The sequence below is a fragment of the Catharus ustulatus genome, chromosome 4 (assembly GCF_009819885.2).
Source record: "Catharus ustulatus isolate bCatUst1 chromosome 4, bCatUst1.pri.v2, whole genome shotgun sequence".
NCBI classification, from domain to species: Eukaryota; Metazoa; Chordata; class Aves; order Passeriformes; family Turdidae; genus Catharus; species Catharus ustulatus.
The window spans coordinates 25,071,268-25,094,786 of record NC_046224.1 but is presented as its reverse complement, the minus strand read 5'-3'; the positions used below and the strand labels follow the sequence as shown (position 1 = coordinate 25,094,786).

Here is a 23,519-nt window from a genome sequence, read left to right as displayed (position 1 = left end):
TGTCCTTAACTTTAGACTATGAATAGTCCCTCTGAAGATAGATTTGGAGCTTAAATGAGAATGAAGTAACTATTTAATGCCTTTTTTTCCTGTCTTCTTCACATAGCCTTCTCCTATCCCACAGTTACATTTTTAGTTTTTCTATTGCCCGAAGGCCCCAGAGAGAACTTACATGAGAAAAGGATAAAAAAAAAAGTATTTGAATAATTATTATTCAAACTAAGAGGGAGTAATCATTTGATAACATTTCAATCTGCTTAAAAAGAAATGCCCTTTCATAGAGTGTTTAATTATCTTGTGGGTTTAGCAGCTGGATGGCTATTATTTCAGCAAAGAGTTTATTGAGATTTGCAGAAGGATTATATATAAAAGCCTAGCTAAATCTGATAGACTGTGAAAGCATAAGACAGTCATCTGTAAGAATGTGATCTATATTGCCAAGTCAAGCAAGTGTGTTTGGTTTTCAAAATTTTTTTTCTCTTTGCAGCAACAGTTGAAAAGAAAGTATTCAGATTAGAATACAGATCTGCTCTGATGAATCAGAATATGGATTCAAGAATGAAAGGAACTAATAATTTTTATAGTATAAAAATTTCTGTTATGTTCACAAACTCTTTGTATATTTATATGATGATATAGGTGGAGTGGCAATCCCCAAGTCTTGCATTCGAAATATCTGAACAGTAACTTTTCTGTAACTGAGAGCAAAATGTCACTGACTTTTCAAGTTATATCTCTAAAATACCAGTTGGAGTTATGTAGTTATGTAGTTATGTGGTGAAAGTGTTATTTTCTGTGATTCTTGTACTCCACATAAGGTCTATTTATAAAACTCTGCAACCTTTCTGACTGCTCACTAGTTGACAGCCTAAAGAGCCCAGTTTCAAGTTGTGTAAATGTGTCTTCATCCTTTGTTTCAGCATGTCACGCATGGTGAATATTATAACTGTTTTATTTCTCACTCTAAGACTCTTGATGTCTAAAGGCCACAGCATTAGCAAGAATTAAGAGACTGAGGGTAATGGGAGACAAACTACTAAGGCAAAAGAAAACCCAAAGAAATGTATTAATTGCTAATAAAATTAGTGCAGGTCTAGTGTTTGTGTGGTGCATAATTTTAGCCTCTCTATTCATTTTCATGGCAGGCATATTTCCCTCCTCCCCCCCTCTGGAGCACTGAATACTTGATGTGTCTGGCAACATTTGAGGAAGGCTGCTCAAAGGTACTTTACACATCAGGATCTCTTGATTATTTTACAAGTCTCATTAATGCAGACCAGGTTTTCCCTGGGATTACCGGGTCAGTTTATAGGTTTCTTGGCCATTCCAAAGCTTCCCCACACACTTGACAGACTTGATGACAAGAGACCTGACAAAGCAGGAGCAGGCCCAAAGCCAAATAATTAGCTGCTCTTTAGGGGAGGTGCCTTGAAGAATTATTTTCCAGCTCAGAGGTTCAAGACTAGAAGAACAAAGATTGGGATCAATAAAGGAAATAGAAGTTTATATGAAGAGAAAAGTAGGTTGAGGAGGAAGATGGGCTTGGAGAGGGATGAGTGCCACCAGGGGAAAATGGAGAGGAAGGAAAAGTTGCTGATCAAAGAGAAAATAATTTGCAAATGAATGCGATAAGAAGTATGAGCCAGGCAGGGAGATCAGATGATTTCTTCTTTTTGTCAATCCAATTTGAGAATATGCATCAATACATTTTATTAGGATGTTATTTAAGGTAATGATTTTAGAAGTGTTGATTTTAGGGGAACTTGGGTTTAATCTCATTCCTTTTTTTTTTTTTTAAATACAAGAAATTACTTGTATCATAGACTGTCTGAAGTGTTCATGGTTGCCAAATGCCTGTAAGATTTTTATTTAGGTCAAGCAGATTGTGTTGGCAGACCAGTAACTCTGATGGAGACTTTAGTTGTTTGAAGATAGCATCTGGTCCCTGAACACAGTATAAGCAAGGTTAGAAAGGGCCAGCAGATGTCATATATGCAGTGAATAGCTCAAAGATGACCTAATATAAAAGGGAGGTTAAACTTGTCTAGTTTGCACATTTCCCGTGACAGAGATCCCATAGTTTTTTAGGCCCTTGTTTCAGTGTCATGTTGAATTATTTTTTCTTATCTGTGCTCAGGTTTTTTTCACTTGTGCAACTCTGTCTCCTGTCCTTTCATTGTCCACCTAGGAGAAGAGTCTAGCTGTGTCTGCTCTTTAATCTCACTTTGTTTAGTTGGAGTAACAATTATATCTCCCTCCCAGTCTTTCCCTTTTTAAGCTAAACAAAGTAATTTACTTCAGCTTTTCCTTGAATACCGTGTGCTTCAGCCTTATTTGTCCTTGGTTGAGCTCTATCAGACTCTCACTATTTGTCTTGTTTTTGAGGGTCCAAAACTAGTGATAGTATTCCAGATACAGTCTTACAGTATTCCTGATACAGCCTGATAAGCAGTTACTAGACAAGAAAAATAATTACTCTTGACCTACTGGCTACTGTTTCACTACTGTAAAAAAACCCCAGCAAACTGAAGTGGAAGTATATGGAGAGAAATAAAGGCTATAAACAACAAAGATCTATGAAAGAAGAGAAAAAAAGCAAGGATTTGAGCAAAGCTTGGTCAGCAAAATTGCAAATGTTGTGGATCTGAGACTCTAGTTGTGCTAGGCAGCCATGTTGTCAGACAGTGGAAAAAAGGCTCTGATCTATTACCTTTTATGCTGCAGAGGTCTTGGCAAGGAATATTACTACCTCAGGGCATCTACAGCCTTTCAGGTACCAACAGAGTATATTCCAGGCAGTTCCCCAGAGGGTAAGGTCAAGATTTATCAGTTTTCCCTTCCTATCTCCTGACGTAAATCATATTGGCAGATATAAGGGAGATAATTTATAGCCAGTCTTCTGGGTGGTCAGCTTCACATCTCATAAATTAGATAGCCAGACACATGTGGGTCAAGTTTGGAAATGCACTGCATTTCTCTAGAGAAAGGATAGATTCTTCCCAATTCTTCCTCTACATTTGATTTTTTCCACACATCCCTATTTTTACTTTTTATGTTACTCTTTTTGTCAGCTGTGCATTGTCCCTATTTTTTCTCTCATTCTGTTCTTTCTCTTCAGTGGAGCATGTTAGTGGTTATAGTAGATCAGTATATGAAGTTACCTGACTATTATGTGTAATCTTTTGTTTATTTGACTTCCCAGATATAGAATAAAGGACTGTGTTCCTCTTCCCAGCCTTCTCCTCCCCTGTTCTCTCTACAGAGGCACATCTTTCACAATGAGATGAACTGCAGAGAAAGTTCAAAGAAAGTTCTCTGGATGTCAAAGATCATGATGCTCTCTTGCAGGTGAACAGCAGAAGGAGATGTCCCAGCTCTTCTTAAATTCTAAAGAAAGATTTAAATTAGTCTCAGATGGGTCTGTGGATTATCATAGCACTCACTGTACAGCAGAGCCTGAGATCCTTTCCTTTTTTTTCAGACTAGGTTTGTGCTTGATACTGCTGGTCAAAATAATTGTCAGAGAAGAAGCATTAGTGAGGATGATGCAAAGAAATCTTTAGGCAGTGCAGATTATTTTGTTCTGGCATAGTGTTTACAGTAGAAGAAGTTATTGATATAATTCTGTTATCATTTTTTTTTCTTTTTATTTTGCAGTCCCCTCACTGTCTGTTTTTGATACAGTCAAGAGAAAGAAAATTGTAGTGGAGAGAATACAGTGGTGTGGGGTGTTCTCCTTCTGGCAATATCAGGACCAAGGAAAAAGTAAGTAGTATTGAAAATGGATCTAATTCAATACTGTGAAAAGTGATAGTTCCACTAAAAGGCACTGGGAGCAAAGAGGGGAGACTGTTTTTTTTCTGGTTAGTTAATGGGAATACATCCAGTTCAATCCTCTACTGAGTACATCAGCACATATTTTGAAGGTTACTTGACCATTCTCATTTAAGTAGAATGTATTACAATGCAGACTGTCTCTGTGAGATGCAGAGATGTTAACCAAGGTGGGGAGAAAGACAAAACAGATTCTCTTTCAAACCCTTGATTATAATATTGCAGAAATCAGCTTTTATACTACCTCATCAGGGTAGTATTAAAAGACCCTTGTGGCCAAAAGCCTGATTTAATTTTAGAGCAGCTGGACAGAATCTAATACAGGAAAAAGGTGGGAAGAGTGTGCTTCTTAGGTTGACTGATTCTTTGTAATTGCTGGCAAATCCACTGGATGGATCTTCTGACAAACTGGACAGGGTCAGATGGAGACAGATCCTTAGTAAATCTAAGAGCCAAAAATTGGCTAAACATTTTGGACAAGTTTGGAAACTTGTTTCTTGTGTCTTGTTTGGCTCATTTCCTTGTCCCATCCCCCTTTCTCTGCAGCAGAAGCAGTGTTGAAGGGTGTGCACTCTGTCTAGCAGGCTGTTGGAGAAGTCTCTGGCCTCAAATTACACAGCATGAGAACTCTGTGCACAAAATTAGCAGCAGAGTTCTGTGTATTAGGTGCCAGGGAAAAATGTCACATTCAGCAGAACTCAAGAGGCGAGATGTGGAACAGAAAGAACTGGAACAGGACATCAATTCCCCTCTAGCCTTTACTGTTTTTCAGCAGACATATTTGAGTGTGTCATAACCACCTTGTTTGGACTAAGAATTATTTGGGTAGTAAATAGATTTTATTGTATGTCTTAGACACAGGCATGTTTGGTTTTTACTCCCCCCTCCCCCTCCAATTCCTCCTTTTCATTTATTTTGAAGTTTTCTTCCGGCCTTTTCACAAGGAAAACACTTTTCGATCATGAAGAAGTGCTGCTGACATACGGTTTTCTGCCCTCTTTTCCACCTACCTGTGTTATGATTCCTGATGAGAAACCCACTGTCATGGCACTGCGTTCACATCGTGCAGCAGCTTGTACAAGTTGTTTGTAGTGTAATCTGGAAAAATGAATAAAGTGGTGGCAAATAAATAAAGTGATGGCAATCAGGGCAAAGACACTGAAAAGGAGGGAGGAACAGCTACTCAAGAACTGTGTCCTATAGATACTACCTCTGTAGCTGCTGTCTCATTCAGAAAAGCTATTACAGCAAAGGTCATGGTTTGGGGGTGTGTTTTGGCTTCTCCCATACATCATAAAAGTGATAAAATTCTTGCCACACCACTGTTAGATTGCCCTGAAGCATATGTGTGAAAGAGGCTGCATTAGTATCTGCATGTGGAGATGGATTGTCAGGACACAAAATGAATTATTTGGGTATGTACATGTACACACATACACTCACTGTGTTGTCAGACCAGACTGCTTTTGTAAGACAGTTATCAGGCAGTACTTGTTTAATGTATTCCTCCCCATTCATTCTCCTCTTCATGTTGATGTCTGTGCTGTGAGCTGGGCTGGGAAATTGATCTGTGGCTTAAAAAAAGTGTTTTTACAGCTGGCTTAGTTAGCTGACGTATTTTGCAGCATAGCCTTAGATGTGCCATCCTGTGAGGCAGGAAAAAAGAAAGAGTCTGTGAAGACAGGGAATCTCCTAGGCTGTTACCATTAGCATATACTGCTTTCTTGAAATCCCAACTTCAAAGTTCTCCAGTACCTTTGTTAGGCTCAGATTATTGAGGCAATCCACTAGCACAATGATGTATTCCAAAATTAAATAGCACTCTGAGCAGAAAGTTACTCTTCATCTCCTTTCCTTTTCTGTAGTAGCAGAGGCTTGTTGGCTACTGCTGTTTGACATATGTGATAATTTAGCCACTACAGTCTCTTCTGAGGGTTTGGAAATCTGTTCTAAGGCCTGGCATCAGAGCATTACTGGCACATTTTAAAAGAGCAATCTTTTTATATTTTCTGTTTGCAGGTGATTTTGAGTGCAGGTGGATTGCAAGGGATAATGGTTGTAGTTTCTCACTTTTTACCTGATTTTCCCCAAGAATTATACCTCTACTGAGCATTTTTCCTTCTCACCTCCCCATCATGTGAAAAGTCTTAGCCCTGTTTTACAGATGGCAAAGATAAAGCAGAAGGAATTACACACAGCAAGCCAGTGGTTGAACTTGCTGTGGCAGTTAATTAAGAGGTCTCTTGTTCAGACCCGGTTTCACATAATGAGGCAGCCTTCTGCCTATTGGGGTATGGCAGACATAAACTCCAGCCTTCCACACTTGAAATGGACAGTCCAGCTGCTGATTTGGGATTGAATTGCTTGTTGAAATGTTAATTGGTACATTCATTCCACAAGTTTGTCTTTCAAGGAATGAATGTTGAGGTAATAAAGGCTGGTCGGTGAGTCAGGCTGTAAGTATATGCTGTGAGGAATAGACAGAACTTTGAAAATCACAGGACTTTGCTATTTATTGCCTCTATATTTGCCACTTGCCTGCCTATCCTAATCTCTAGCTCCCTTGCCCCCTGATTTTACTAAGGAATATTGTCCCAATTTATGAACCATTAGAAAATGAGCCACAAACTCTCTAGAAGGAGCAGACTGAATATTTCTGCACCAGAAAATTGTGCTTCTTTGACTATATCAGTGTATCTTAAGTAGTACAACTCCCCTAGGGTAAAGACAATTATACCAGTGTAAAAGTGCATATCCAAATATAGCTGAGTCCCAAATGAGAAGGTACCTTTGTACCAGTAATAACTAGGTCCACAGTAAGGGACAGATTTATTACCTTGCCTTTAAAAACCTGAGGTGACAAAACTGGGAATATAGCCATTTCATAATTCCTGTATATTCCTAGGAGACAGATAAAACCTTCATAGGGAGAATTGGCCCACTTGAGATCCTATTTACTGGTCAGTGGTGCCTGTCTCTCTTCACTTTTCAGAAATATTCACTTACCTACAGGCACTTATCTAAAGTTTCTAAAGAAAGTAAAAGGAATTTGGCACAGGATTTCTTCAAATGAATGGGGAAATTAAACTGTTAGGAACGGTGTAGGTTGATTTGAATGCATCACTACAAATTTTAGCAAATCCCAACCCTATTTTGCCATTTGGGCAAGTTCTGTGAAATTTTTTGAGTAATTTTAACAGGTCTTTTAACTTGTGAAATAGATGAAGCAGAATTTTCTTTGCCTTGAGTAGCAATAACTCTGCCAGATTTTTGACTCTCAAGATGATTAGGAGACTTAAAACACAAAACCCCTCCTGCCACAGAGGTGCTGCTGTGTACTCAAACTAGGTTTTTAAGTTCTGGAGGGATGGCTGTAGGCATAGCTCTTCCAGGAGGGCTTGAATGGAACTTTCCTGCTTCTTAGTCTGCAATGGGCAGTTATCAGATTTTGACATTGGTGAAGTTGACTGGAGCACAGGGCTCCACCTCCAGCCCACATCTGTCATGCTCAATAGTAGTGACAAGCTCTGCCCTATTTCTTCCTTATTTGCCTCTTGTATCCAGGAAGTGATATGTCATCTGGCTGAAGAAATGTTCTCTTGCTGTTTCTGAGCTTCCGTTTTTCTCACTTAGTCTAGTCCTGGGCATCAAATGTAAGTTCAAGCTCTGCAAGAACAAAAAACCCAATTGCTCATAAAGAAGTTCTGTCTAACTCTTCCAATCTAAGTGATTCTATACTATCAGGAAGAAATCCTGTATATTTTCAAAAGATTTTTAAAGGAAGCAGGTTTATTGTAAAAGAAGGATTGTTTTCCACAGAGAGGAGGATCACAAAACTGAAGATCACAAAACTGCTTGAGATATTGCTCTGCATAAGAAAAGCTGGCGAGATCTGCCTATTGAATCTTGAGCTATCAAACCTTAGAATGGTACTGTTGGTTGCATATTTCCAAAATACTGATAACGTCAAAAGAAAAAATCCACTTTTTGGCGTGCTTTTTATTTTTTCCCTGCAATACTTATTCCTTATTTTGCTCAAGCAGTAGAGGTGAAAAAGCCAAGATTCAGGTATATGATTTAGTTTGCTGTTCTGAGAAGAATGTAATTTTAAAAAATGCTGCTCTTTCTTTAACATTTGGTTCTGTAAACCTCTTCCATGTCGAGTAATAATTTATTCTGGAAATGACACCATTAAATTCACTGTCAGGAACAGTGGTAGATGCTGACCTTTAAATTTCTCCAGTCCAAGATGGATTATTTTGTTGTATTTATATCAGCAGGGCATGAAAAGAGTCTTTTCCTGCAAATACCTACTAGCTACTTTTCATCCTAAAAAAGCAATCATAGAAACTGTGTCCAGATTTAATTCAAAGCACATTTCCAAATTCTATCAATCCATACCCTGTAGCTTTTATAATCCTGACACAATGCATGACAGGGAGAGTATCCACACATTCAGTCACTATGAATTGAGCCATTATCGAATGAAGAATACAAAACCAATTAGCCTGACTCCTAACTTATGCCCTCCTTGTTGTTTTTTTTTTGTTTTTTTTTTTTCCAAAGTTTCAAGTTCAGGAACAACTTCAGTTGTTGTGTTTATTTTTTTTCCTTTTTCTTCAATTGACCTGAAAGCATATTGGAAAGATATAGGAAAGAAATGGTCTTATTACTTATCCTTGTGCCAATTGCCTCCTAAGGATTTTGTAGCACTACCTGAAAAAGAGCTACAAAGATTGCAGGACAAACATGAATAGCTTATCTAATGTAATTTTTGTCCAGAAATTTTACAGAACTGTAATTAATTATTCATGCGCTATAATAAAAATAATATCTATTTTATACATGGCTGTATTTGAAAATAAATATTGTATTAAAGCATTCTGTAAAGCTTGGGTCTGTACAAATATTATTAAAGGAAAATATCACCAAACACTTCCCAAATCAGTGTTATTACAGCTGCAACTCAGTCTCAAGCAACCACAGGAGTCAAGGCATCCAACTGCTAATGATGTGTATGCTACAGAAACAAATATTCCACATATCCTTTGAAAACAATAGGTTGAATGAAAGTATCTTGCAAGCCAACTCTGCTGTATGTGTTTCTATTTGATGTTCAGCTTCCTTGCAGTGATGGCTAAATGTTATTTCCTTTGCAGATTAGTCTGTGATGAGATCAGACATCTCTTAACAATATTATTCTTGTTCACTTTCTCCTATCACTTAAAAGATTTATTCTATGGCTTGTGATGGACCATAACTGCACTGCACTTTTGAAAGGTCAGGTGCATTAGAGAGAAGCCATTATTCTGTAGAGACATGCAAAAGATACAGAAGCTGCTGCCCTAGCAGATATGGTATGTAGTGCTGTCATCCAGACTTGATTCAGCTGAGTATTTCTCCTACATTTTTTGGTTTACCTTTTATTAGTGGTTCATATATCTCTACATTCCTGTTTTTCATTAAAATTCCTCACATACTTTGGTTGTTTGGTTCTGGCTGATACTGTCAGATTTCCAGGGTGCTATCCTTGTACATGTGTTTTCTAACAACAGGTGCGTTGGACAGAAGGCCACAGTTTCACAGCCCACAGGCATGTCCAAAATAATAGAGTAGACTGTGAACTGTGAGGAGGCATGTAGTGGTGGCAGCATATGGTCATGATTCAGTCATCTGAGGATTCTCTTAGTAGTCTCCTTTGATGAACCAATTTTTGTTCTCTTGGTTGAATTTCTGCTTCCTCTTGCACATGTATTTGGGTTGGTGCATAGCACCACAATGACCATGCCAGGCATGGTATATGGATGGGTTTTCTCAAAACTGAGAGCTGGCCATGTGAAATTGGGCACTTTCCTAGTGCAGGCGTATCTCTTGACATAGGTACTGTCATTAGGATATCAGTTTTGTAATGGATATTTATTTCATTCATAAAATAATAATTTGAACAGAGAAAGGATGTGCATTTGATTAGAGACAGCCTATTTTCTCAGTCCAAATAATAGAAATTGTTATTTCTACCATAGTAGCAAAAGACTAGAAATGGAAAGAAAAACGTGTGGTAGTTGTGAGTCTGTTTTGGCACAGAAGAATATGGCAAAGCAGTGTTTCCAATCTTAGTCTCACAGCCTTGGTGATCCCTCTAACCAATCAGCTATTCACTCTTCTGAGGTAGAAATCTGCCTTTTGTCAAAAAAGCAAGCCTTTTTTCTGATTGAGTTCAGAACAAGAAAATACTGCAGAATCATAAGCATTCTTAGTATGTTTAGCATTATTCTGTCAGGTTAGTATTATTACTAGCTGTAATCTTTAGTAGAGAGTGGAATTGAGCTGCTTTCAGTTTGTTTTACTCATCTTACAGCAAAGCATTTTCATAGACAATTTGTCTGAGAGTTTCTGTTGACTTTTTTTTCAAAAAACCACGTCCCCTGATAAACAGTGAATATGTATTTTTGCATTGTGTCATATCCTCTGTCTATTAAAAGGTGTACTTGCATTGTATCTAGAGTATCTTTCAGGACATTTGATAAAATTAGGATACCCTTCCAATTATTTTCTTGTCAAAGCTATGATATGTAGCAGAGTAGCAGATCTCAGAAAATACAGCTGAGAATTTTGTTCTCCTGGTCCCTTCTGATCAAGAGACACTGTATCCCCTCTCAAATTCTATCATGGTGCCCAGAGTTATCCGTGGAAAGGAGATGGGTGAAGGATTTACTTCATTAAAATGCAATGCAATGCAGTTACTCTCAAGGCTGATGATTGCAGTTGCAAATAGAATTTTATTTTGAAGGATGCTAGTTGATTTTTGCTCCATTCAGAGGGGAATTTTTGTTCTTGGCAGCGGAAGGAGGAGAAGGAGGCAAATACGTATTGAACACGGAAATGGAAGAGAGTCAAATACTGAAATGGAGAGGCAAGGATGCACATAACAGCTTTTGACTAAGGCAGATAAGCTGTGTTACAACTTAGCCATATTGTTAAGAAATCGTGGTTTCCTCATTATCATTTTCTTCCTTTTATCTTTTTCTTGGAAGATTGTCAACTGGTGTTCTATAAATGTTTTGTCACTACAGTTTGAGTACAAGCCAGGGCAAGCAGTTACCTTGTCTTTGTGTGTGGCAAATGTGGGTTGTTTTGAGCTCATGAAGCTGAAAAGATCTCTGGCCTTTAAAGAACCCCTGCCTTAGTTTCATTGATCCATCCTTCAAAGCTCATCTCCTGTGCCCAGTGCCCTGGTGTTTGACAAGGCTGATTTTTCTGATGATGCGTTCTGCTCCCATTTTAAAATTTATTCTTTAGCTCCACCTCCTGGCTCTTGGTCTGTGAAAAGGAGGACCCTTGGGAATCCAAGAGCCTCAAAAAGGGATCAGAAGTATTTATCCTATTTTACAAATGTTAGTGTAGAGGTGTATATGGGGACATTTTGGCTGAGGCAAAACAGACTTTGCTGAGCCCACTCACACTTTCAACAGAGGCAAATGTTTCGGTGGACGGTGGGCAATGGAATATCTGGCTCATAGTTTCTGCTTTTTCTTGGGCTTTCAGTTTCTCAATTGTGGCAGTTTTGAGACATGACAGACATCACAGAACAGTCTCTCTTTATTGCCGTTTTCCCCTTGGTACTTCCTCAAACCTGTGGGGGTGGGGAGGTACAGCACAAATCGTCTGACACTGAAACATTAAAAAAAGGTCTCTGAGGCCTTGCAAAGGAGTCTTGTTTCATGCAGGGAGAATTACTTTGACTCTGTGTTCATCCTATTAAACCAGGAACTGCCCAAGAAGCAGAGGAGTAGATCTTAGTCATCTGGATTTAAGAAGAACCATGTCTCTTCCCCGCCAACTGCGAGAAAAGAGGTAATGTTTCTCTCCCTGCTCCTGCCTCTGCACAAGCCCCATGTAACTCCTGTGATGTTTGGTTAATTTGGATGCAAGCATCTTTGATGATTCTAAAAGGCTTCTTGTTATGGTGTCTTCCACACTTTTAGGCTGCTTGTGGTCAAGCAGACCATTTCTTATGCTGGAGTGGACTTTCTTCTTTTTGTGGGGAATATTCACCAACTAGAGCATAGTGGGCCATTGCCCTCTTTACAGCTGCAAAACAGTTTCCTTTTTACTGGAGTTGATGATATGAGTATTTGTGATATGACTAATTATATCTCCTGGTCTCCATAACCACATCCCTTTTCACAGTAAGGGGTAGTATTTACAGTATTGTGGGCGGTGCTGATTCACGGCATTCTCCTCATACAGCAAACTGCCTGCTGTATTGCAGGGTGTTGCATCATTGCTTCAGCATTTCAAACGGGCTACACCTGCTGGAAATCCCTGCTTGGGATATTCTCCTAGCAGAATAAACTGAGACAACTACAACTTTCTTTTGGTATTATCAGAACGTTTCACATTCTGTCAGCTTGGCATTTCTTAGATGATCTTTTAAAAGTCTCTCTCTATCTCATTTGTTATCTTTTTTTCCTCATTCTAGATGCTTTTTACTCAGGTGTTTATATAAATGCCCGTCTAACAAGACTGAGTTATAAGATTGAAGCAAAGATGAATGTCTGCTGCTTGTCAAAGCTGTTGCACAAAGGAGAAGCTCACAGAGGGAAAAGCACCTGCCAATCCATGTTTTTTTTGTTGAGTTGACAGTACAGGCAGGGACTATGACTGTGTGGTCATATGGCTGCTCATTAAGTATTCCTGCAGGGATCCTTCCTTCTCACTTCAAATCCAGTCCTTTCTAGGATCTGCAAAGCTTATTCTAACCTTGCCTACTACCATGTATTCCTTCACACACTTTTGACATTTTCAAACAAGTATCTTTGTGCTTGCTTCAGGTTATCTGGTGTGACTGGGAGATAAATACCAAGGTCGTAGGTTTGATCCCTATGTGGGCCATTCATTTAAGGGTTGGACTGGATGATCTTTATTGGTCCCTTACAACTCCAGATATTCTGTGATTCTGTGATGAATCTTACCTGTTGTGACTGGGAGGTTTCTCTCCAAATATTTGATAGCCCACTCTTTTTTTTCCAAGCCTCATTAAGGGTTTGCTTTATTGTGATGTTTACAAGAAAACTTGACAACATTTTGACAGCTGGTGTAGGCACCACTAATTTTGATATAGAACAATACTATGCTTTTTGTTTGTTTGGTTTTTTTCTGTTTGTGCTTATCCTATTGTTTATTTTCTCATATGTATATGGTACATTTTACACATCAGGCATGGAGTATAAAGTTTTTAGGATTTAACTTTGTGCTGTCAGTTTCTACAGCAGCTTGCACAACAAGCTCTTTTCTCAGAACTGTTTCCTATTCCCTACAGTAATGCAGTAATAATAGCAGCATAAATAATGACATATAATGATCTCCTTAGGATAAGATCTACTGATGCAGAGTTCTTACTGTAAATCTCCTAGATTAAGGAAGGATTAAGAATGCATCCACAGCTGATCACATTTCTCAGGAAAAGCTTAGCAGTTCAAGCGTTTGTTTTGTAGTCCTGTTCCTCGAGCAAGCCTCGGAATGAGAGGGGTATTTTTCAGGCATGATGAATCTTCACAGTGGTCATTGACTTGTGCTGAACTTATTGAAACTTGTCATCTCAAGATCAGACCTCCAGAGGAAGAGAATGACACCATGAGTTTCTAATGTCTTGATTTTGGTACTAGAAAACGTGATATTGCCCATCTTTGCTCTGTGTGGCTCAAAGGCTATTAGCAGTATGAATAACCTAAATCTTCTGTTCTTGCTTCACAGTGATTTTGACCAGCTTCCAGATGACGTACCTGTTTCAGCTAATATTGCAGATATTGAAGAGAAGAAAGGCTTTACTAATTACTACGTAAGAAGGAAGATTTATCCTTGTCTCTATATGCCTTCACCTGTGACTGGCTTGGTTGTGGGAAGCAAGATGCAGTTAATCTGGTGTAATTGTTTTATGGCATGAGCAGTTCCACATGGAAGACTTCTCAGTGCTGTATTTTTCTGGAATGGAGTATAGTTATCCCAGATCCAGTCTAAAAACATATTTTCTGAGTGAAATGTGGGAGATATCTTCTAACATCATAATTCTTCCCTAATATCTGATTTGTTTCCTGTTGGAGTGCTGTACTGTTGAAGATAGTGGGAAAGTATTTCAGAGGATAGAAAGGCAGAATCTTGCTTCATTATTCCATGGTACTGGCAAGTTAGGGTGATCCCATCTTCACAGCACGTAGCATATTAAGACAAGAAAGACCACACAGGAAGGGAATAGTAGGGAAAGACACTAAGATTTTCTGAAGGTTTGAATATGACCAGCTCAGTCTGACTTCTGCTGGAGACATCGCTCTTAGAAGCCTTCCCACTGGAGTATCCAGGTTTTACTTTGGAATGGAGTGATGTTTGGTTGCACTATCTTTATATTTGCTGAAGGATATGGATGCAATGTGACTCAGAGGTCAGTGAATGGAAATTTTGGGTTCCTTTAGAGCAAAGAAATTTTGTCAAGGGATAAATAAAATAGTGGTTGAAGGAGGTCAGACCATAATTTCTGCAATTGTGTACATTAAAGTCAAAAGAAGTATGAATACCTTCAATTCTGAAAATCAATTCATTTAGATGTCTGTCTATCTCTAGATTTAGATGTCCAAGGCATCTTATTGTAATATATTTGTATTTGTCTACCTAATGTATTTTGTTTGTTACTGAGGGAAAGTGTGTAAGCATAAATTTGAATCTAGTTATTTCATGTTTCCCTTTAAGATTATATAATATAAAGCATCCACAGGGACATGCTTCATATATAAGCTGAACCCACACAAATACCACACTGGTGCTACCTTGTTATTTCCTAGCTCCTGAATTTGCAGATGCTTAACTGAAGGCTTGCTTTCCTCTCTGCTCCTAAGAGAATATTCCCACTAATGGAGCACTGATCTGATGTTCCTATTTTATTCCTCACATTCATTTGGTGAGTATTTATAAGCATGAACATCAGCCTGAATCCCTATTCTCTGTTTCAGATGTTTGTCATTGAAGTAAAGCTTAAAGGGGGTGGCAGGTACCTGATTTTCCGGCGCTATCGTGAGTTCTATGCCCTTCACACCAAACTGGAGGAGAGATATGGGCCAGAGAGCAGTAACAGCCCATTTACCTGCACCCTCCCTGTACTGCCAGGTAAGCTGTCAGTACCAAACCTTTGCACAATTAGCAGCTTTCTCAGCTCCAGGCTGTCCTAAAGAGGAATGCAGTGAGCGAAGCAGTTGTGAGAAGGAACTAACTCCTGGCAGTGGATGCCAGAGAAGTCATGTTCCATTGACAGTCCCATCACTTGTGGTAAAGTTCATCTAGAAACCTAAAATCCATTAGAAAAAAATGTAAATTTTTTGAGTATCTACTTCCTCCCGATTGCTTCATTTCTCTGACAGCCTTTTTTTTTGGTTTTTTTTTTGTTTTTTTTCCCCTTCAATAATTGTCACAGGTTTTATATTTTCCAGGAAAAGTTTTTGTTGGTGCCAAAAGGGAAATTGCTGAGAACAGGATTCCTATCCTAAATGTCTACATAAAGGTAAAACTTCATTTTAAACTAAAGAATGGACTGATCACTGCAGATACTTAGGCATTGAAATCAGCTAAGACAGAAAGTACTATTAGAGTTTTAAGTATCTGCTTCTCTCTGTATTGCTTTCCTGAACACACAGTGCCCACACTGTGGCAAAACCGGGAGTCCTCTTCCCCACATTGTTCAGACTGTAGGATCTGCTGGAGTGTGCCGTTCACAAAGGCTCACTCTCTGTCTTCATATACAATAGATATCCTTACCAGAACCCCCGAAGATGTATGAGGAAATGGGCAATCTCCAGGTGTGTTCGTCCAAGGGATTAGGAGTGGGTGTGTGGGTTGTGCTTTAACCCCACCCACCATCTAAGTGCCACAGAATCGGGAGGACAATTGCGAAATTATAAAACCCATGGAATGAGATAGGAACAGTTTAATAATTGAAATAAAGTAAAATATAATACTAATAAATAATTGTAATTAGAAAAGAGGTAACAAAAAAGAGAGAAATAAAACTAAAGAGAACAAACAAATGATGCACAATACAATTGCTCACCATCTGCTGACTGATGCCCAGCCAGTCCACTGAGCAGTGATCAGTGGTTCCTGGGCAACTCCCTTCAGTTACATGCTGGGCATGATGTCCTATGGCATGGAATATCCCTTTGGCTAGTTTGGACCAGCTGTCCTGGCCATGCTCCCTCCTGAGTTCTTCTGCAGCTCCTCACTGGCAGGATTTGGGAAATAGAAAAGCCCTTGGCTTAGACTAAGTAAGCCACTAGTTAGTTATCAACATTATTCTCATGCTAAATCCAACACACAGAACTGTACCAGCTGCTAAGAAATGGAACTTTCTCACACCCAGAATCAGGACAGGTGGACTTCTGAGAGTACCTGAATTACAGTGAAGATGCAGCATACATCAAGGAGAGATATCCTTTGTGTACAGGTTAACTGAAGACCTGAACTTCAAATCAGTAAAAGGCTGAAGCACTGGCCAAAACTCCCACTACTTAAGATTGCCTTCTTTCCACAGTTATTCATGTTCTGGAGAGAAACACAAAAAGCAATTTACTCCTGCAGTAAATCAGGTACAAAAAGAGCGAAGCAATACATTGGCCAACTCCAGGAGTAAAGAGGAGAGACTGTCAGCTGTTCAGCTGTGTCCTGCTGAGTGAGAAGGGAGAGGAGGGAGATTTCTGGCAGTAATGAATATCCTTCGTGATCCTGTAGGTCAGAGAGGCATATTTGTTACATGTAAATAAATAGAGAATTGGTCTCTCCCACTGTTACACTCTGCTTCCTGCTTGCTCTTGGCACAGAACCTACTCTGCCTCCCTGCCTGGGTGTTGATGGATGAGGACGTACGGCTGTTCTTCTACCACTCAACCTTTGATGGTGAGCAGGTGCCTCACAGACTGAGGCGGCTTCGCCCACGGACACGCCGGGTGTAAGTGATTGATGTGTTTTTTTCAACATTGCTTGATGTAAGAGATCTGTCCAGTTTTGGGGGGAGAGAGAGATGGGGATCACCACTGTGTTTTCCAAGTGAATCCACAAATCCCTAATTCTAAGGGTCTTTGTGGTGGAGTGAACACAGAGGATTTCTTGTTTTCAGTAATCTCAGATTTCTGAAGTGGATGTGGTACTCGCATTGAAGGAAAATTCCAAAATGAGAGTATATCTTGCTTTTTAAAAATATTGTCCAGCTCTATCTGCCTACATTTCTTTAATGGTAATCTCTATTATAATATGCAGAATATACAGGCCAAGCTTAAGGACATAGGCCTGCACCACTGAAGTCGATGTGAGTTTTGGCACTGAATTCAGTGAGATCAGGTTCAGACACTAAACGAAACTGAATACTTAATTTGTTCCTGTCCATTGCCTAAACAGGGGCCTGTCCTACATAACAGCATTGACACCTCTTTGGAGAACTGCTAAATACGCATCATCCTTCATTACCCTTCAGATAAATTAATTCTCCTTTCAGCATCCCAAAGATGGACTTACTTTCTTTTCACCTACCTCAAACAGTGCAAAAACTGCATGTGTGTATGATGGCAGAGTTTGAACTAAATGCCATAAATGCTAGAAACAATGATGCCCAGAAGGCAGAAGTAGGGGGACTGAGCAGTGCTGTGGAAGAGAGGTCCAGCATACTGACTGTATTGAAAATTCCATCTGTTCTCAGCAGCAGACACCATCAGATTGCTGCTGCTCTGCACTGAAACTGAGAGAACTAGGGCAGTATTGTTGCATCCGCATTTATTTACTTCAGTGCTGCACACAGATTCTAATGCAGTTTCTCCAGTGATCTATGGCTTGTATGTCCCTTAAATAGTAAAAACACAGACACTGCACTACTGACTGTAGGATTTTTAATGACTTAGAGGGATGTTTCCCCCGCTGTTGTCTCATTTCTTTGCAGTAAGAGCATTTCAGATCCAGTGCCTACTTTTGACCGCACCGCAGCTCCGCGGGCTGAGGTGAGTACTCTGCACAACCTGTCACAGGACAGGAGATTAAACTCTGTTTTACTTCGCTACCTCATCCATCAAGTTGCCTTTTTCAATTAGAGCGTCGGGGAAGAAAGTGAAATCAACAGAGAAAAACAATTGATTTTAACAACAGGGAATGAAACAAAGGATGGAAAGAGGTGTTCTGTTCCTCATCACTTGAGTAATAAGAAGGTCCTTGGTGAAGTCAGAATGACAGGAGATTCAAAACTGAGACACGTACAGTTCACTGCCAAATTGTCCACATTTGCCTAGTGCTAGCAATAAGTTAAATCTAAAACAGGCATAAGCTTTGGCTTCATTGACTTCAGCATATGTTTAAAAACTTTGCAGGTGAGACATCTTAGTATTTTCTGTAACATGAATGTTCTACTGAAAAATGCCCATACTCTTGTCTTTTGTGGCATATTTTCTCATTTTTAAGCACGAGACTGCTTTGCAACCAGTATTTCTCTGAGCAGGGTCTTGCTTCCTGAAACATGTGACTTTGCCATATAAGATTAAAACTCCCATACATCTGCTTTGAGATTTGTTGGTTTTGTTCTTTACACAGAGAATGACAGGTCTTGGAACAGTCACATCTCTTGAGTTTAATCTATTAATTTATTAATATTGAATATACCTACCAGAACTTTTCAATAGATGAAAAAAGGCCTTTGAAAGAGCTATTGAGCAGACATATGAACCACTAGCACAACAGTAGCCAGTGTTTTGTTTGTTTTTTGTTTTTTTTTAATTAAGAGAACTCTTGGCATTAACGAGACCAAAAGAACCATTGCATCACAGACTAAAGAACATCTTTTTGTTTTTGCTCCTCCTAGACCATTTAAATGGGTACCATGTTCTCTAAGTACAATAAGGGAGATGTTCATTTTCCATAACTCAGCCACTTCAACTATCCAACTTTTTGTTAGGGTGGTAGCATGTATTTGTCCCCATTTTTTTTTTTTTTTAATCCCTGAAGAGGGCATCTAAGTTCCATTTTAAAAGCACCTCTATTTCCCAGGCCTTCCCAAATCTCCCAGTTCAGCATACGGACCTGAAAATTAGATGTAAAAGCAATAGGCACAACATTTCTGCATTTTTAAAGGCTCTTTGTGATATTTTGGAGCAAATCTAAAAGCTGTAAAGCTGCAAAGAGAAATACTATATTTATTCAAATCTCAGGATTTCAAGCTGTCAGTTGGCTTCAGCTTTGCTGTCTTACTTGCTCTTAATGCTTTCAAATGATGTATATTTATTTCTCTAGTGTTCAGTGTTCTGCCACTTTAAGAATCTCTGTATGTAGCTCTCTCAGGGCCATGTTTATCCTAGTGCTTTCACTGCTTCTTCAAAGCAATCTTGTGTGTGCTGAATAGGAGAAGAGATTGTGAGAACTGCAGACTACGGTCAAATATATGTGACCTTATCCCAGAAATACATATACGATGACAAAGTGCACACTGCCTTGCTGCTTTATGCTTTCTCTTCAAGAACACAACAGAAAGATTTGCTTCTGTAATTCTGTGAATTGGTTTCGAGGTTATTACTTTCCACAGGCACTGTTTGATTTTCCTGGAACCAATAAACTGGAACTCAGCTTCAAGAAGGGAGATTTGATCTATCTCCTCAGCAAAGTAAACAAAGACTGGTTGGAGGTAAGACTGCAATAGCAGCACTGGATTATTAGCATACCTTGAAATACAGGAGTAGAAAGGGCTCTCCTGATCCTTGTGACCTGCCTCTTCCTCTCAGCAGAAACTGTATCGTAGTCAGGTTTTACTGTCAAGAATAAATCCTAGATTCCAAATTGGTAATTGTTTGGTTCCTTGATGGTTTTTAGCTTACAAATTTTCTGCCCTCCAGACTTCAGTTTTTATTTGAGTTTGCTTCTGCTGGAATGTTTTTAAATTCTTTGGAAGTGATTAGAACACAGAAAGGCCACAGAAAGGAGATGGAAACTCCATTTCAGCGATTAATGGTTTTCTTGCCTTAGGGTGAGTTGATGTATGCTTCATGCTTCATACCACAACACACGTCAGCCTGATTAGAGAGAACTTGGGTAATGCAGCAGTGTTCTGAAAAAAGGATGAGGGGAACATACTGTGTGTTTGCTGATATGGTATCTCTGCTTGCTCAAACACCACAGCCTTCCCTGCTAACCATCTGACTTTAATTTTTTACACACTGTTTCACTCCCCTGCCTGGTATTTGACTATGTAATTGTATAATATTTTTGTAGGGATGCCATCAGGTCACTTCCATAGAGTTTATTTTCTTGATTATAGTGGAAAAATTCTTACTGTTGTTTCTATGTAAATTAATTCCAGAACCTATTGCATGTGGCCAAAATGGCATGGTTTTCTTGATTCTAACATCTCCTATCATTCCAGGGAACTGCTGATGGTGCCACTGGAATTTTCCCATGTGCTTTTGTGAAGATCATAAAAGATTTACCACAGCAGGAAGACACAGTTAATAAAGTTCGCTGTTATTACTATGATGAGACCATGAGCACTATCAGGTAGTAGCAAAATAGTTTTCCACTTTACTGCTGAAGAAACACCAACAATTCTCTTGTCACAACATCTAATGATTAGATGTGCTCTAAATACAGGGATATCTCAGTGGAAGAGGATCTGAGCAGCATTCCATCATTCAAAGACCTAATGGAATTGATGAGGTACAATGCAAGCACTTGGTTGTATATTTGATACTTAAACATTCGTCAACTTCATTCCAGCTGGAGATTTCCCTCATTCTACTTGGTCATCACCGTATTTTGTGTATGAAATAGTTTTCAAGTGTCTTGAAGAAGTTGCACTTTGACTTGGCCCGGGGCCATCTGTGTAGACACTAGTCCTTCTTGGGATTGCCAATGAATAAGGAATGACAGCACTTCTGACTCAGTTGTGATGGGTAGAAATTCCCGTTTCTTGTACTAAGCTAAGAGCCATACCCCCATAAAAGCATCTTTTGGCTAGTACATTTCTTCAGGATGTAGAACATGGCCTTCTAACACTTTTAAACTAGTGTTAAACTAGATTAATCTGGTGTTGAATATCAGCAATTTAGAACATTAAATATTAGTAAATATTGGTAATAGAACACCTGTTCTAATATTCTTGAACTCCTCAGAAAGAGCAAAAACAAGTAGGCAAAAGTGGGTAGTAACAACAATCAGCTGTTTTGCATGGTAATTCTATCAAACACACAGATTAATTGTACCATTTATATGGTGTTACTGGAAATGGTTCTTGGTTCTGATATATTTCTTACCTTAAACACAACACAACAAGAATGTGGTTATATGATTTCTAGTACTAGCTGTATCAAGAAAGCCAAGATGCCCGAGGCTTTGTTTGGCTTTTATAAAAATTATTTAGATTGTCATCATTATTTATATTGTTCATCATGTAGCACCTCCCAGTTCTTTGATTCCTGGGGATCAATCAATTTCTTTTCTCCCAGGCAGGAGTTTAACCAAGATGACATTGTTTTGAATTACCGGGACCCTGATGGTGATCTGATCCGCTTGCTCTCCGATCAGGATGTTGAACTCATGGTGTCTCAGAGCAGAAGAAGTCCCTCTGAGAAGCACTTTTTCCCTTGGAAGTTGCACATCACTCACAAAGATGACTTGGGTGTCTACAACACTAGTCCAGGAACAGATGCTACTGAAAAACAGTAGGAGCAATATAAGTGCTATACAGATATCCCTCTCTGCAGGCAATTTCCTTCAATGTGTCTTTGAAGGGTCCTTGAAATTAGTAATTTTTACTAATAATTATCTTTTGGTGTAAAATCTGAACTTAGTTAACTTCTTCAGCTTTTCAGCACTCACCTGCAATAGAGACATCTACATAGAGACCAGAGAAGGTGAGGAATAGAGAAATAAAATCATGGGCCATGTTCACAAAGCAAGTCAGTGTCAGCCTGCTATAGAGGTCTCCTGAGCCCCCAGACCTGCTCTAGTCTCTGCTTTCACTCCCAAGGCTAATTACTTGTTCAGAATATCTTCATAAGATTTTCTTTTTTTTCTAGACTCCCATAAATTTCTCTTCATTTGCTGATCTGAAGGTTTGTGTGCCAGTATGTAATTATTTCTCTCATGTTGGAATCTGACTGGATGTTCAGAATTTGTCCTAGGAGCATCAAGAAAACTTTTTTTGGATTTCAGTGAAGAAATTGCAGCCCATCTTAGCTTTCTTCTTTTCCACTGACTGGTGGAAAATATTGAATTCTGTGAATCAAACCTAGTATATCTGTGGTGCTCCTTACAGACCTTTTTATAACTGTACAGTCTACTTATTTTCACGTTCTGGGAAAATGTGTGGGATATCTACTCAAACAGCAATTTCTATCTTCTGCTTTCTGACACTGCATTTCAAAGCTGAACTAACAAGAAATTACTGTATCAGATTCTTCAACAAATAAAGTTAAATATTAGTTCATCAATTTTTATTTTAAAGTGTTTTTTTGGGGGGAGAGGGGGACTTGTTGATATTGTTTTGCTAAGATATTACAAAATGTAACTTTCTGCTTCAGAGGCATTGTAGCAATGCAGTTGAGAATGGAGATGAAGTCATAGCAATGATTGTGTTAGTGATATTACATGTTGTGATACCTAAGAAAATGCATTGTAAGTTTGAAACCTAAGGGCATGTATGGCCTGCAAAGCTTCTAGTGTGCAGGATTCCTTGTTGCTTGTTACAGGAGTTCAACAGAGCACGTAGCACTCAGAGATTTTCACTGACAGCTAGATCCTGTGATGAAACCAGCAACTCAGCATGTCTCTCTCAAAATGGAGGAACATTTTCAATGGGAAAGGAAGGGGAGGGAAAGTGTCTGCTGGGAAACAACTGTCCTCTTTTATAGGGGTGCTGGAAGAAAAACACACTGGCCTTTGAAAATCAGAGCAGGATGATCCCCCTCTGCCTTTAAACTGCAATGCAAAATAAATTCTTCTCGTCCAATGAAGTTGCATATTCCCCTGTTTGCGGGTTTTATATGGACACCTTCTGACACACAATTTCCCCAGATATTCTCCATATTCTTGCTTTGCATGTTTCCCTTATTCACGTGATACTTTTTTTTTTCTTGTTTATTGATGGAGTTCTGATGAGAGAATAACTTTGCTAACTGTGGTTTTGGTCAGTACCATGGCGATTGAGAGGAGGAGCAGCAGTGCAGGAGAGACAGACTCTGGCAGTTATATTCTGTATCTGGGGACTCATCCAAGCCCCCATAGTTTATCCCTGAGAACACAAACCTCAGCATGTCTCTTCCTTATGCTGCCTAACTTTCCTAAGGTTTATTTTTGAAAGCTACTGGGCTACGTTTTATGGTTGGATTAAAAGACCAGCCTGCCTTGGATGTAGGATAACTTCAGATCAACTACTCTCACCAGTTTTCTTTTGTTTCCTCTATGTACTATACCACTTATAAATTATTATTAATTGTTGTTGAAATGGGTAAAACTTAGAAATATTACTCAAAGAGTTACAGAAATAAAGGTAGTTCACTCTCCCCCAATATAGATGTACAAACAAAAGTCCAGAGGGATCCCTGCCATGAAGATTATCCACTCTAGAGTACAGAAAGAAACAGCACTGGCGTGAAAAACAGAAAATTCTTTCTTCGCCTATC

General features: G+C 39.0%; 1 protein-coding gene across 5 annotated transcripts in view; it reads left to right on the top strand.

The window, feature by feature from the left end:
• The window catches only part of NCF4 (neutrophil cytosolic factor 4), a 54,322-nt gene extending 31,994 nt beyond the window's left edge, over window positions 1-22,328 (top strand). For 2 of the 5 annotated variants that reach the window (XM_033056949.2, XM_033056950.2), the window contains 11 exons: window positions 3,658-3,765; window positions 11,602-11,688; window positions 13,591-13,675; window positions 14,838-14,991; window positions 15,312-15,382; window positions 16,695-16,822; window positions 17,804-17,861; window positions 19,430-19,528; window positions 20,264-20,394; window positions 20,488-20,553; window positions 21,342-22,328. In XM_033056949.2, coding sequence (XP_032912840.1) covers window positions 11,657-11,688; window positions 13,591-13,675; window positions 14,838-14,991; window positions 15,312-15,382; window positions 16,695-16,822; window positions 17,804-17,861; window positions 19,430-19,528; window positions 20,264-20,394; window positions 20,488-20,553; window positions 21,342-21,561 — 1,044 coding nt within the window. In that variant the 5' untranslated portion in view covers window positions 3,658-3,765; window positions 11,602-11,656 and the 3' untranslated portion in view covers window positions 21,562-22,328. Of the gene's footprint in view, window positions 1-606; window positions 1,224-3,293; window positions 3,349-3,657; window positions 3,766-11,601; window positions 11,689-13,590; window positions 13,676-14,837; window positions 14,992-15,311; window positions 15,383-16,694; window positions 16,823-17,803; window positions 17,862-19,429; window positions 19,529-20,263; window positions 20,395-20,487; window positions 20,554-21,341 lie in introns of those variants that run through there. The other 3 variants (XM_033056948.2, XM_033056946.2, XM_033056947.1) reach the window with 3 other exon arrangements.
• Window positions 22,329-23,519: the final 1,191 nt, after the last annotated feature.